General features: G+C 46.8%; 1 protein-coding gene across 2 annotated transcripts; it reads right to left on the bottom strand.

The window, feature by feature from the left end:
- Positions 1-2,240: 2,240 nt before the first annotated feature.
- RNF223 (ring finger protein 223) lies at positions 2,241-6,298 on the bottom strand. Of its 2 annotated transcripts, XM_025186676.3 has the most exons (3): positions 6,062-6,298; positions 3,440-3,578; positions 2,241-3,091 (listed from the first exon to the last, which is right to left on the bottom strand). In XM_025186676.3, the coding sequence occupies exons 2-3, from the start codon at positions 3,492-3,494 to the stop codon at positions 2,304-2,306; spliced, it is 843 nt and encodes a 280-aa protein (XP_025042461.1). In that variant the 5' UTR covers positions 3,495-3,578; positions 6,062-6,298; the 3' UTR covers positions 2,241-2,303. The 2 variants fall into 2 exon arrangements, with proteins under 2 accessions (XP_025042461.1, XP_089629312.1); XM_089773186.1 differs by lacking the exon at positions 3,440-3,578.
- Positions 6,299-14,879: the final 8,581 nt, after the last annotated feature.

Raw genomic sequence — 14,879 nt, 5'->3', positions numbered from 1 at the left:
ACAATAAGATCTCTAGAGGCACACTGCAGAGGGGGTCAAGTAGGGTGAGGGTAAACACTTGAGCATTAGGGCGTCTGTATGGGGGTTGCCAGCTGCTGAAAATGATTGATTGGTTTTTATGGACAGTACAGACAAATTACAGGCGCACAGACTTTTTTTTTTTAAGACCCATTATTCTGTAATACAAAGATGGCTCAAAAGGGCACAATATTTCACATGCATCCAGACACAATCCCATTCCTCCTACAGCCCTCCTGCCCGGCCCCTCCTCCCAGCCAGGGAGGGGACTCCTAGGAGCTGCTTGCTGGCTGGGGCCAGGGGCCACCCCTGTGACCACCATGCTGTGAGTTACAAACAGGAGCCAGGGGAAGGCTGGTAGGCCCAGCCCGTTGTACCCTGTCCCCCACCACGGGAGCCTGGGGGGGGGGGGGGGGTGCTGCACACATGCCCACCCCTACAGGTGCTGCTGTGCTGATGCTAGCGATGCCCAAGAAGAGTTCAAGGCAGGAGGCAGAGAAGAACCACCCCCAGGCACAGGTCGGAGGGCGCCCTGCCAGGAGCATCCCCCTCTGTCCCGGGAATTTAGATCCCCCTGGAGCTGCCCCACCCTAAAGAAGTCACCCTGGGATTAAGGGAGAGGAACCCTGCTCCACTGTAAAGCTTGGTGGGGTGTCTTACTGGTCTAAGGTGTTTTTACCCAACTCTGATTTTAGCTCTTTTATGGACTGTCCCTGAATTTACCGAGGGCTGGCAACCATGAGCGGGACCCTGGCTCGCGATATCCAGCTGAGTGCTGGATTGATGCAGACGCTGGGGAAATGCTAGGTGCATCTGGTCTGGATTTAAAGCGGAGCACCTCCATGAAGGAGCAATGGCCTGGAGTTAACCAGTGCCACTGACATAAAATAGTAGAACTGCTATTGCTGGCTGTGGTTAAAGAGAAACATTTAGCTCCATTAGCAGGTCTCTAGCAATGGTGTATTCACTGAGTCCTCCAGGCTTGAGCAATGCAGCAAAGTCGTCCTGTTTAAAGACCTAGCTGGAGACAAGTGGCCGGTGTCTTACCACGCTGCTGTTAAAGGAGGTAAGTGATCGTTACGGAGAAGCATCTAGTCTGTTTTTCCCCCTCTGGTACATGGGCTAGTCCATCTTTAATGGAGCTGTGCAAAGTTCTCAGTGAACCGGTAACCCCTGACAGGACCAGAGTCCTGCATGTTAGAGAAATTAACTACTCCTTTTCCCCGCTCCCACTGCCCCATTCCCGTCTATGGTTTTGAATTTTAAAAAATGGCCAAGCTAAATATGGAGAGGTGGCTTTTCAACAGAAAATGCAAATTTCTGCAGTTTTTAAGGCACTCCTATTGTAGTAATTATTCCTCCCCCTCAAACTTAAACATTAAAGCACAAGTGCTGGGGTGGAAGGTAGTTTTACAACTTTTTTCACAGCTTCAGCTTGGTCTTCAGGTGGGGTTTCCTCCATTGACCAGCGTTGGAAGTAAAAAGCCCCAGCCCCAAATATCAAGCTGAACAACACCAACAATAGTTGAACACTAACAAATATAGTTATGAAATGTTTAATAAAGCACACAGTATAAAATTAAATAGTCACTTTTTATAGATACACAGCATTTGCACGCTTCTTTCCAAGGGCCGATGGTTTTCTCTCCTTTAGAAATAATCACAGCTAGACTATTTTTTTCACAGTGTTATGGGGTTCCAAGAAAATAATCCTTTTACTGTCACTTCTTTGTCATCAGTGAGTTGAAAGTGCTGAGTCTATTCCCAGCCGTGTCTTAGCAGAATATGGCACTGGTGTGAGGCACATGCATCTTTCCTGAGAAGCACCAGTCCTAGAAATACACCTTTGGCACAATACTCTTTGTGCAAGCCTTCAGGGTTCTGTTAGCTACGTAACATTTACAGGGGTGACAACATTGAGGTGGTGGCTTAATATGCTGCTATACACAACCCCTCCACCAAGGTTCCCTTTTAATTTTTTTTCTATCCATGTGAAGAATAAATTTTGTGCACTCAGGCATGTGCAGATGTATACCACCAGTAGAAACACAAGCTCTCCTGGGTGGCCGCCCAGGTGCTCAGCTTACAGGGAATGCTGTCCCTTACTTTGCACTGGCATCACTGAAGTTTAAAGTGCATAGGCGCAGCAGCATGTAGGTCGAGAACAGGGACTGCTACCGCTTGGCCATGAGGTATGTTGGCAAAGCCCAGTAGTCGGCAACTTGGCCTAGGTCAGAGAAGTGGAGGGGCATGGCTAGCCCTAGGGCTGCTTTTCAGTGCCAACTCTAGTTAGAGAGCAGGCTGGTACCAGGCACAGTAGAGTTGTTCTGTGTAAACAGGGTGGTGCCCGGCCTTGTGTACGTGACGGTCCTTGTGAAGCAGCGGAGGTTCCCGGTTTTCAGGGCGCACTGAACTGGCCACAGAATGATGCACAGTAGGATGATGGCGAGGGCAGAGAGGAGGACGATGCGTTTCCAGTCATCGCATATGGCGCAGCGGGACAGCCGCCCGGCCATGCCCTCTGTTGGCGTCGTGGGAACGTTGGGCTTGCTCATGGCCACGTCGAGCCAGATGCAGGCGTTGGGGTCTTCTGTGTCCTGGGATGATTGTCGGCAGCACAGCTTGCTGCCTTCCATCCACACCAACTTCTCCCGCTGGAGCTCAGGAGGCAAGGTGGACAGGAGCTCCTTGCTGGTCTGGAGTGCTGGAGGGCCCTCGAGGGGGATCTCCGTTGGCTGCCTGCACAGGGGGCAGGGCAGGTGGTCCTCCACCCGGTGCGGCGGCAGCGCCGAGGTCAAGCGGGCCACACACTCCAGGCAGAAGACATGGGTGCACTGCAGCAACTTGGGTGTCTTGAAGCTGTTGTCGTAGGTGTTGAAGCAGATGGAGCACTCGATGGGGGAGGTAGGCTTGGGGGAGGTCGGGGAGCTGAGCTTCCTGCCATAAGTGGGGGAGGTGACTATGATGGGGCTTATGGGAATAGGCACCTCATCCTGAGCGGCAGGAATGGGGCTGCTGGGGGAACGGGGCGTCTCGGTGCGCCGCATTTGGGGTAACCACGACATGACTGACCCTGAGGAGACAAGCAGAACAACGTTAGAGGCTAGGTAAGAGGGAGGGGAAAACGCTTTGCTACGTTCTCCTAAATATTTACCCCTAAAGAGAGATTAGTCTGATGCAGGCATGAGCGTGGCTCCCTTGAGAACTGCAATTCCCACAGAGCTGAAATTATGGGGGGGGGGAGGTAGATATGAAAGTAAGACCCCACGCCCGCAATCCTCCTCCAGCAAAAGTTGTGTGGGGGACAGAGACAAGCCACCAGCAGGCATCCGGCGAAGCTAGCCAAAACATTTCCACCACAGCCGCTGGAAGGAGTTCACAACGGCTGCCTCCCCCTGCCACCAAAAACCAAAAGACGTACCCCACTGGCCGCTTCCCATCACCTGAGACGGGAGGAGCAGAGCAGAAGTTTCCATGAAGTCAACTAAGGACTTGGCTATGCCAATCTATTAAGCGGGGAGGTGCTCAGGGGTAACGGTGATGGGCACCAGTACAAAAGCCTAAGATAAATAGATAAATTGTAAAAAAAACAACAAATGGTCTGGTAGCACTTTATAGACTAAACATGGAGATGGGATCATGAGCTTTCTTGGGCACAGCCCACTTCTTCAGATAACTGGTATTATGAGCTTGGGATATGAAAACTCGAAAGCGCCCCCATGGACTGATAGAACATCCCCTTCAGCTTTATGGTCAGCACCCCCAGCCAGGTGCCTTCATGTGCCCCTGAGTGTCCTCTCCAGTGCACCGCCTTGGGAATGGGTGGGGGACCCCGGTTGTTTGCAAGGTAGGTAAGCTTGCTGTGTTTCCTATTGGGGCAGAGGAGAGACCTAATCTTGCAATCATGACATGGCAAGAAACATTGCCTAAGGAAATTCCCTCCAGAACCTGAGGGAGGAGAATTCCTCACTGAGCTATTTCCTTGTTGTGCTATCTCCTAGAGACGCGGCTTCTGCCTGGTCACCTCAGACTGACCGCGCCAGCCTGCCCTGAGCTATGTGATGCCCTGGTGCTGTCTGCCCCCAAGGATGTCCACGTGGGAGGGAGCTCTGGCACCGAGTGCCAACGCTGCCACCCTGTCAGCAAGTGAATTCACAAGCTTGAGGTGGAGTCACTCCAGTTGGTGTGTAAATGTGGCCTCACAGTTGGAGGCTATCTGTAGCCATGACAACAGGGCAGCTACCCTGACTTGGGGGAATATTTAAAAGTTTGTCTTGGAAAGTGGACATTTAATTGGAGGTTTCCCCAGAATTCCTGGGAAGCATTGGTTTCAGACTAGTCACTGAACTGGGCGAACCTGTTGGCTTTGTTTTGCAAAACAGCATCTGGATGACATGCTAGGGTGTTCTAAGCACAGCCCTTCTTATAGCACCCGACTTGCTCAGTGGGTAATTCCCCACCCTTGGCATGACTCGTCTCATCTTAATGGTATTGAAAATCCTGCTTTTTCCTCCATGTACCTAAGTGTGTCCCCATCAAGTGCATTCACGCCCTGCAGGAAATAAAATACTGCTGAATTACAGACTAACAAAACATGTAGATCTTCAGATGACCGGGCTGTGCCCATGAAAGCTCATGATCCCATCTCCATGTTTTGTTAGTCTATAAAGTGCTACCAGACCATTTGTTGTTGTTTTTTTTTTAAGTTTATCCTGTTCAGACTAACTCGGCTACCCTCTGAAGCTGCCGAATAAAGCTAATCTTGCTAGGGCTGAAGCTAATTTTAGGTACCCAGATTTGTACCTCTGAGCCAAAACCTGGTCTGTTAACGAGGAGAATTTAGCTCATCGGTGGGGGGGGGGTCATGTCTCCCCCTCATCGCCTGCACAATAATGTTTTTATCTTATGGTCACCTAATCCCTTCTTGATTCTACAGGTTGCCGGGTGGCTCTTGTTGACACCTCAGCAAATCCTAGCATGTATTTATTTTATTGCACTAAAACCTGAAGTTGACATGGGGTCTGGTTCCAGCACAGCCCTTTTCAAACCGTTCACCAGCCAGAGCCCAGTTTTCAGGGAACTTGGGGCAGTTTCCTGGCTTTCAATCAAAATCAGACAGACTTTGTGGCTTCTTAAAACTCCATCCAGGAAAATCTGGCTGACTTTTTTTTTTTTTTCACCCAAGTTTCATTTTTCAGTGTTTGGGGCACCAGGAGCACCCACATGGACAGGTGATGAAGGATGCACCAGTCTGTGCTGATATCACAAAGTTTTGCACGAGTTAATATGGCTAGAAGCCTAAAAAGCTTGGTGAAAACTTTTCACGAGTGCTCCATAATGGTCATTGCAGAAGCCCTGGTAACCTGAACACACTTAGTAGTTAGTAAAATCTCTCAAAACTAAAGCCAAATAATCACTACTTTTATAAAGGAGTTAGTTTTATTAGAAGATATTTGAATGCAACTTTGAGTTGCTCTGGAATAACTCCTGTGAATCTGCTAGAAAAGTACACAAACCTATTTAAAACAATCCCATGTAGTAGTAAGAACGGGGCATTGCTTTGGCATGAACAGGAAACCAGGCACCTAAATGTCATCTGAACTCGGCCATAACTTCATACATGTATCTAATTTATAATGGCGCATCAATTGCCCCCGTAGACACTAAAGTTAGTCTGTAACAGGAAAAACTTAAACAACAAATAGTCTGTTAACACTTTAAAAACTACATATTTTGTTAGTCTTTAAAGTGCTAACAGACTATTTGTTGTTTAAGTTTTTCAATAAATGAGCCATGAAAGGAGACTCTGCAATGAATCAAATTCCAAATCACTTGCCTCTGCCAGGCTACTGGAAAAAGCATTAAGTAGTTTTACTTCCAGGCGACCCTCTTAAACTTCCATCTTGACCATAAAGACACAGAAAACAGCATTAGTGGCCTACTGTGTTAACCATGTAATCTGATTCCCCAGTGCCGTCTTTAACGCCAAGCAACTGAATGCAGAGGTAAGAGCTACATAACTGAGATTACAGTCTATAATTACCTGTACAGAGTTCAGGTTAGCAGGAGAAAAGCATGTTCTGCCTCTTGTTCTTGGCTCTCCTCTTCCGAGGTTGTGTTTACAGTCTCTGCTCCTGTTTAGTTATAAGCCGCCTCTGGTTGTCTTCTGATAGCCAAGTCCCCTGATGGTTTTTCACTAAGTTTCCAGATGAGATGAGATTGATCTGGTAGAATGAATGATCTCCAGCAGCTCCCAGTGTTATGTGCAAGTGGCCTGCCTCTGTCACTCCGGTGTCTTTTATACCTTCCTGTCTGAAGATGATTACCTGCATCACCTGGCTTTCCCAATTATAAGTGAATCATTCAATTGACTGCAAGAACATTTCCACTAGGGGGCGGTTTCTCTTTTGACAGATAAAGCAGGTTGGAAGGTCACTGATGAGATACAGGGTTGAAGTCATACCTGCTCGCTGACTGAATTGTTGCTGTTTATTGAATCCGATGATGGGAAACATTTCTTTGCTTATCATCTTCTGTGGCAGCCAGCCCTCGTTAGAGTATGTTTGTCTAGGCTTTGGCCTGGGCCGGTCTACTCTAGTTTTAAGTAGTTCATGTTAAATGCTTCTGGGCTTACTAATGCATGATAAGTTTTCCATAAAATCTTTTGTCCTCTGTGGTGGAATTGTAAGTGCAGCAAATTTTAGGAAGGTTACTATTTTTCTCCTGATTCTTCTTTCAAGATAAATTACGTTTGAAATCATTTTGGGTCTGTAGCAAGAAAGGGACCACCTTGGGGCTTCCAGCAAGAGATGGGATATCTTTGAAGCTCCCCTGCCATGATTTTGGTTGAAAAAGTGGGTTTGTTTTAATGGCAGAGTGCACTACTAGCAGCTAACGTGTGATCGGTCTCTCTGTAGGCCGATGAAATGTATAGACTGTACCTTAGAGCCCTGCGCAGATACAAAATTTGTGCCTGCATCTGTATCCACAAAAAATGAGCAATGGAGATCCTCAGATTTTCAGGGCTCTATCTAGACTTGCTAGGTAATTCTATAGGCTAGCTCAAAATAAGCCTATAGGCAGAATCCCATTCTCTACTAAAGGGTTTTGCGCTGCTGTGGAGCCATATTTAAATTTATATGGTGCCTTTTTTGTGTAGGGGGTGATGTTAACTGGCTAAAGTCCATTGACTTTCAGTGGGAACAGGGTGCCTAACTCAATTTGTGCCTTTGAAAATCAAGTCCTTTCCCTCATCCCTGTTAAATTCTATATGTCACTGTGCCAGAAGGGTGGATTTTAGGACTAAGAAATGTGATCTCTAATTGGGTTTTTTGTTTTTAATTAAATCTGGAGTTACCCGACCTGTCCATGGGTGCTTTTTATCAGGTCTGCTATATAGCTCCTGAAGACCACTGCAATCCTTTCTGAGATTTTCTGACATTGAATATCCAGATTACCCTGAAAATGGGAGACCTGACATGGAGGAAGGAGGAATGAACAGAGAAGCTACTTAGCAGATATATAGCTCATCTTCTGCCTTGAGGCATCCAAACTGAGCAGCAGGACACGTGAATAATAATAGCAGAGACTTGTGTGCACATATCTGCGTGTGTATGTGTGTACCTACAATACTTGGCAGGCATCATCCATGTCAGTGAGCAGCTTGTGTATCTAAGCATATTAATAAGCATCTCTGCTTTGTCTGAGTGCTGCTAAAGTTGGAGCAATATAAATAACTTAGTGCCCGTGTCCATCACGATGCAGCCTGGAAATACGCAACCAACAAATGCTGCTTTTGTGTTGACAAAGATGAGGGTTGGGTCATTGGCAGGTGTAAATGGGCAGCACTTTGCTGACATAGCTCCACTGACTTTGGTAAACAGGTGAAGATCCGGCCGTCTTCCCAGGTTTGTAGGCAAGGTGACACTCAAATATTCCAATGGAGGAAGACTGTTGGGAAGAGAAACGGACAGGAGGATTTTAAATCAACCCAGCCATTCTGCTATTGCCAGCTGTTGTGCCCTCTTCCTAGTTTCAAGCTTTGCTTTGTTTACCTTGGTTTCCCCACTAGCCCCAGGGCTGATGGACACATGGTACTGAATGACTCGGCTCCAGCAGCTGATTGCCTGGAGTGAGGAGGGGAAGTCTGTGTGTCTCATACGTGCTTCTGTCACAAGGGCATGCTAGATCTGCACAGCACTGAGTGTGCCCAGACTGATTGCAATTTTGGCACAGGAGATCAGGTCTTGAGTTATAAGACAGGACTATGCAGCACTTTAAAGTGCTGCATAGTCCTGTCTTTTGTTTCAGCAAGACCAGACTAACACGGCTACATCTCTGTTACTGAATTAAATATAGACAGTTACTTCAGAAATTGCATTTTTCCTTTGTACATAGGGGTCAGAACAGACAATGACACGTGTACACCCGGCTAGAAATATTTGTTCTCATTACTTTTTGTCCACAGTTGAGGAAGTGTGGTTCAAAAACTGGACTAGGTCTCAGGAGATCGGGAAACAATCCCTAGCTCTGCCACAGACTCTCTTTGTGATCTTGGGCAAATCACTCAGTCTGAGCCTCAATTCCCCATATGTTAAAAAGAGGGGGGGCAAGAACTATCCTTCCCTCTCCCTTACACTTTGCCCATCTCATCAATTTAGATTACAAGACAGGTAGGGCAGAGGGTGTGTGTGAGAGAGAGAGAGAGAGAGACACAGACTTGGGCCCTTGATCTGTATTCATTCCTCAATTAACCTTCCAGTTACCCACTGTGGTAGCGGGCATTCTAGAGTATTTTCCTATTCAGTTATCTGTGGTCTCTCTGTGCTGTGGGCAAAGGGAGAACTTCTTGGGTGACCATTGACTCCACAGCTCCGAAAAACCAATGACAACAACCCTCCCCCCTGGAATTTATTTGTAACCACTCCCAGGCAGACGCCTTCCTTGGTAAAAGCTGACTGGGCAAGCAGGACTGTGACTTAACATAAATATTTGGCGACCTGCCTTTGTTCTAAAATCAAGTATACAGTAAAATGGTAATAAAACTAAAAGAGAAACGTTGATTGCTGTTGTAACTGACTGTTTTCCAGGGTTGGTTCAGCAAAATATGCCTCTTTCACTTTTCCCCTGCATTGTGTACAAATTGAAAGGAGGCAGTCCAGCCAATAAAATGCGACAAGGAAAATAAACACATAAAGCAGGAGATCAAAGGGCTCCTTGGTTTCTGGAGGGCAAGGGCTAGTCTTTAGGTTATGGTTTTTGCTGCTTGTACCATGGCTTTTTGGATTGCAGCTCAAAGGGATGGAAAAGCTGGTGGTTGTGGGTCGCCCCAAACCTGGGCTGTCTTTATAACACTTTGAAAGCTAGCTATAAAGTGCTGAGATCTGCAAGTAGGAGACACTATTGAAATACTAAGTGTTAATCACAAGTGCTTCTGCCAGGACTCTCTTTATCAACCCCTCCCTCTTCACCAAGTCATTCTGTTGATAAACTTAAACAACAAAAGATCTGGTAGCACTGTATAAATAGACTAAAAAAACATGTAGATGGTGTCAGAGCTTTCATGGGCACAGCCCATGTCTTCAGATGACCAGAGGTTCTGATGATGATCATGCCCCTCCCAAACCTCTTCTCTGGCTTCCTGATGGGGCATCTTATTTCATGCCAGAGAATAATCAGTTCAGTGCTAAGGCCAGGTGAACTGATTTTTTTTTTAAACAAGACACACACAAGCCTGGCCAAATCTGCCCTGGAGTGCAAATTAGACTGGCAAGGCCAGAGGGGGTTAATTGTAGGCAGTGGAGAGAGTTTGCCTAGATTGCATTTTCCACCAGCATTCAAATTCCTGATCCCGAACCCATTCAAAGAGAATGGAAATTCTCCCATTAGCTCCGATGAGCTTGGACACAGATACCCCTGCAGCGGTTTGGGTTTACGCAGGGCTCAACACGCAGCCCACAGGTGGGAGCCTTTGAATGTGGCCTCCACTGGGAACTCGCTCCACAACAACGAGTCAATAGAATGGTCTTCTGCTGAGATGTATTTTAGTAGTTAAATTCCTGGGCTGTCATTGCTCATTAAAAGTGCTGTCATATGGGTGGAAGTCGGATAACTATTGCATGTTATTAATATCAGCAGAACTGACTTAAATGGGGCCTGTATATTGTGTAGTCTTGCCTTAATCTTTGTATTCATGCCTGTCAGTGTGAAAGAAGTTGTTTGTATATATTTGCATATATATTTGCATGTACATGTTGTGGCCCTTGGCATGTGCTGTGAATATCATTGTGGCCCCTGAGGCTTCCAAAGTTGAGTAGTCCTGACGTAGAGTGTATGTTGCATTAAGGGCTGGGGCCCAGGTCTGTACAGTATTTAAAAGGGTAACCCAAGGAATGAACATGTCCACTAGCAAATGTTCCCTCTAATCTTTTCCATCCACGTGTGGAATAAATTGTAATGTGCACCAAGACAGGTGTGAATGTGCACCATCAGTAGAAACAAAAACCCAGCTGTGGGCACTCTGCTAATCAGCTTGGCAGCACTTGAATCTCTCCTGAGCAGCACTTAGAGATCCTGAGCTGGAGCATCACAGGGTGGCACTTTTGAGTCTCGATCCAGCACTGTAAAGAGTAAAAGCTTCTCTCTGTCAGTTATGGCAGGCCAAATCAAAGCCCCAGAACCACCCAGCTCTGGTGTGTAGCCTTGTCCCAAGCTTCACCCAGATGTGCCTACTCTGCACTATTACGCCTCACTACAGGAAATGAGGAAGGCCAGCGATTACATAACAATGAGAAGATGCAAGGAGGTGAGGATATGATGTCATAGCCTTGTGATTATTGCTCGGCTAGGGCCCCATAGCTGCATGACTCATTAGCCAGTCATGGCATCATTCTCAAATAGTAGGAATAGCAACCATTCTCCTGGAGTTAATGTCAAGCCTTTTTCCCAGCCAATTACTGCTTAGGAAGCATTGGCTTGGGGCTTCTGTCACTACTGCAAGCTTCCTCCAGCCATGGTGAACATTTAAGCCCTAGATGATGTACTGGTAGATGTCAGTCCTTCAAAATGTTTTCAGCTGTATTTCCATAGGCTTGGACTCTTTCAGCTCACCTTTATGCTGTTCAGTTGTTTACACTTCTGGGCTTTAAGGACTCATAGACTTTAAGGTCAATATGCACCTTCATGATCAACTCTTACTATAAAAATGAGTGGTCGTGTGGCACTGTAGAGACTAACCAATATAGAGAGAATCGTGGACTTTTGTGGGCAAAATCCACTTCCTCAGATGTAGTCAGCTGATGAAGTGAGTTTTGCCCATTCACATTCATGATTCTATATATTTTGATTGGTCTCTAAGGGTGCGTCTACACAGCAAGGTTATTTCGGAATAAAGGCTGTTATTCCAAAATATGCGAGCATCTACACAGGAATTCTGTTATTTCAAAATAATTTTGAAATAACGGACGGCTTATTCCAACTTCTGTGAACCTCATTCTATGAGGAATAATGCCTATTCTGAAATAGCTATTTCAAAATAAAATGTGTGTAGATGCTCCACTGTTGCTATTGCAAAATAGCCCCTCACCAGAGCCATTCTAAGTTATTCCTCCTGGGGCTCTAAATCAAGATCACCCGTCTCCATTAGGGAAGCCTGCCTCGGATTAATTTTGAGGTTTCCCTGCAGTGTAGACGTGCTATAGAGAAATAAGCTCTTTTGGAATAACTATTCTTGAATAGCTTATTCCGAAATAATTGTGCATCTAGACGTAGCCTAAGGTGCCCCAGGACCACTTATTGTTTTTAAAGTTTACATACTAACCCAGTCACCCCTCTGAGGATTCTTACTGTAGTTCAGCAAAGCCACCAAGATCCCTGAAAGCTGGGGGGTTGTGTGTGTTGGGAGTGCACTGTTCCCTGGAATGTCTGCTGTAAAAAACACTGTTTCTGGAAGCATCACTTGCACCAAAGCCGTTGAGATCTGTAAACAGCATGTTTAGCTTCTAGATCACCACAAAGGTCCAAATACAACAGCTCCACAGGCTCACCAGAGCACACCTCAACTGTTCTCTTTCAACTGGCTTCCCATAGGATATCCTACTCAAAATCCTGGTGGTTCTCTTCAAGATGTTCAGGATAGCTAGAAGCTCGCTCAATGCTCCAGGATGAGTAGTGTGGTCAACAGCTCTGCTCCTTTGGCACAACGGTTCTTACCCCTCCTCTAGTCAAGAGACCGAGACTTCTCATGGGGCTGGTCCCAAGCTGTGAAGCAAACTGCATTGGGCGTGAAGGCCAATGCTTTTGCATATGCTGAAGTGAAGACCACCTGGGTTTGATCCAGCTCTAAACAAAGAACTGGGCAGGGGCATCCATGATTTAAGATGTGCAAAGAGACCAACTCCTGCTGATGCTACTTGATTTGGGATTTTTCCGTGCAGAAGTGATTCCCACTGAAGCTGAGACGTAGCACCTACTCAGCACAGGGGAATCAAAATAATTACCTAGGAATGGACAGAATGTTCTCTGTCATGAACCAGCAAGACGGCAACAGACTATACCCTGCAGCTACTAGTCATAGTCCCTTTCACAGCAGAGTTTAACAGCAAGACTAATGGGGCAACCAATGTGATGCTGAACCGAGAGCAAGGCTGAGAAAATGCCAATCAATTACCACTGGGCTATTTTCCACTGCTCTCATGAGTGTTCTTGTAGAGACCAGGTTCCTTCAATGTTACTCACACACAGGCCCCGTGTGGCCCCGGTCTGAGCTCCAGAAATGGAATGGGGTGCTGCCGGGGGTGAGGAGGTGGGATGCTGCATGTTGCTCTAGTTAAAAATGCTTATGTATGGAGCAAATTGTCTTGAAACACAAGTGCAGTGCCATTGAAGTCAGGCAGGTGGCATCAACACAACAAGAGGGTTTGGTCCAAAAACTAAATTTTATCCAAACTTGGGTAAAAATTATAATGAAACTTTGTCAAAACCAGGGCCGTCCCTACTGGTACTCCAGGGGGTAGCCGAGTTAGTCTGTACAGGATAAACTTAAAAAACACAAACTGGTCTGGTAGCACTTTATGGACTAACAATACATGTAGATGGTATCGTGAACTTTCGGGGGCACAGCCCACTTCTTCAGATGACCAGAGTTTTATTTAGGTTTTACTCTAGTCATCTGAAGAAGTGGGCTGTGCCCACAAAAGTTCATGATACCGTCTCCATGTTTTGTTAGTCTATAAAGTGCTCCCAGACCAGTTTTTGTTTTTTAAGTTTTTCCTACTGATGACCTAAGCCAGTGTTTCTCAACCTTTTTTTTTTTTTGATAGAATACCATTTTTTTTTAAAAAAGTACCCCTGTACCTACAGTTTTCAGGTGCACACAATTTTTTTCTACCATTGCAACACATTTTGTTTAAATAACTTAATCGTAGCCAGGCGGGCGATGACATTTTTGGGTGTAAAAAGTACAACAATAATAAAGCACTGTAAAACTTCACACAAAAATTCAGTTTTCTCCAATTTCAGTTGTGTAGACTTATCCCCCAGACTTCTCTCCCTAAGGGTATTCATACCACTGGTTGAGAAACACTACCCTAAGCAACCCAGCACCGGCACCTGCCAATGGGAGGTGGGGATGAAGCTGTGGGGAAAGGGGTTGCGAACTGTCCCAGGCTGGATGCTATTTATTGCACTGGTGTCCAGTCCAGGATTATTGGCAGTGCAGGAGCAGAACCAGGAGGGAGGTGCAGGCGGCAGGAGCAGTGGGTGGCCGTGCAGCCAGCCCGAGAGAAGTGGCACGTTTAAGGCTGCTTCTCTCCAGCCACCGACTCCATGACTGCCCCCTGCTCCATGACTCCTCTGGCCCCATGAATGCTGGGGCTGATCACTGAGCCCTGGGGGAGCAGCTGGGAGATGGGGGCCCTTGGAGCCCCAGGCGGGTAGCTGGGGGCTGCCAAAGACTGGGCATTGAGCCTGTGGAGGGGGAATGGGGACTGCTGGAGCCCATAAGCAACACAAGGCTGCCTATGGAACCATGAAATTGGGGGCAATTTGGTGCCCCAAATGTTGAGGTGCCCTGCGCAGCTGTGAGTTTTGCATATGGGTAGGGATGACCTGGTCAAAATGTTTACAGCACGGCGGTAGCTGATAGAAATTTGCAAGAAAAATAGGGGAGGGGGAGGGTTGATAGAATTTCAAAAATGCGCATCTTCTTATGGCCTTAAGGTACTACTGCAATGCGAATATTAATACATGCAATGCCACATGCCTCTATGCAGCAAACTCATATTAAATTCCCTTTGCTGGGAAGTCCGTATCTTGCTCCTCTTGACCATTGTTCTGGAGCATGTACAAGGTCCTGAGACAGACGGGTGACAACCTGGCAGGTGGATTTGGAGGATGGATGGTGTATCCTTTCCTGGGAAGACACCATCCCAAAATGGAAAAATAGGAGCTTCCATTCCCCAATAGTCCGTGGCAAGAGCTAGGGCGTAGCTGTGCTCTCTGACGGATGAGGGAAATGACAGCATCTGGCTGAATTTTGACAAGTGGCTCTCAGGATTCCCTGCCCATTTCTTTGAAACCCCGCCCTTTGGGAGAGGAGGGGAGTTTCACACGAAGGGCTCCAGTTTGGACTCTCTGCCATGCTGATGCAGGACTGATGCAAGCAGTAGGAAGGAAGATTAGATACAGAGGTGGTGGGGTGTTACCATTAGGGTCTGAGGAGGCTTTTCTCTGAGACTGAGGATTGTCGGGAAAGTAGCACCCAGTCGACTTGGCGCTTCTGTGTCTGTGGAAAGGCCCTGAGGAATGGGTTTGGGACATTAAGCCATTGACCAGTCGGGTCGTGCTGCTGCCACAATGCCTGC

Source organism: Pelodiscus sinensis, chromosome 24 (genome assembly GCF_052426305.1).
Source record: "Pelodiscus sinensis isolate ZL-2025 chromosome 24, ASM5242630v1, whole genome shotgun sequence".
In the NCBI taxonomy this organism is placed as follows: domain Eukaryota; kingdom Metazoa; phylum Chordata; order Testudines; family Trionychidae; genus Pelodiscus; species Pelodiscus sinensis.
The sequence above is the reverse complement of the archived record's forward strand: the minus strand, read 5'-3'. Positions and strand labels throughout refer to the sequence as shown.

Bases quoted from the DNA above. Each gene is read 5' to 3' on its own strand.
- RNF223 (XM_025186676.3), bottom strand. From the start codon at position 3,494: ATGGAAACTTCTGCTCTGCTCCTCCCGTCTCAGGTGATGGGAAGCGGC. The intron at 3,092-3,439 runs GTACGTCTTTTG...TTGTCTCCTCAG, and splicing joins GATGGGAAGCGGCCAGTGGG to GGTCAGTCATGTCGTGGTTA.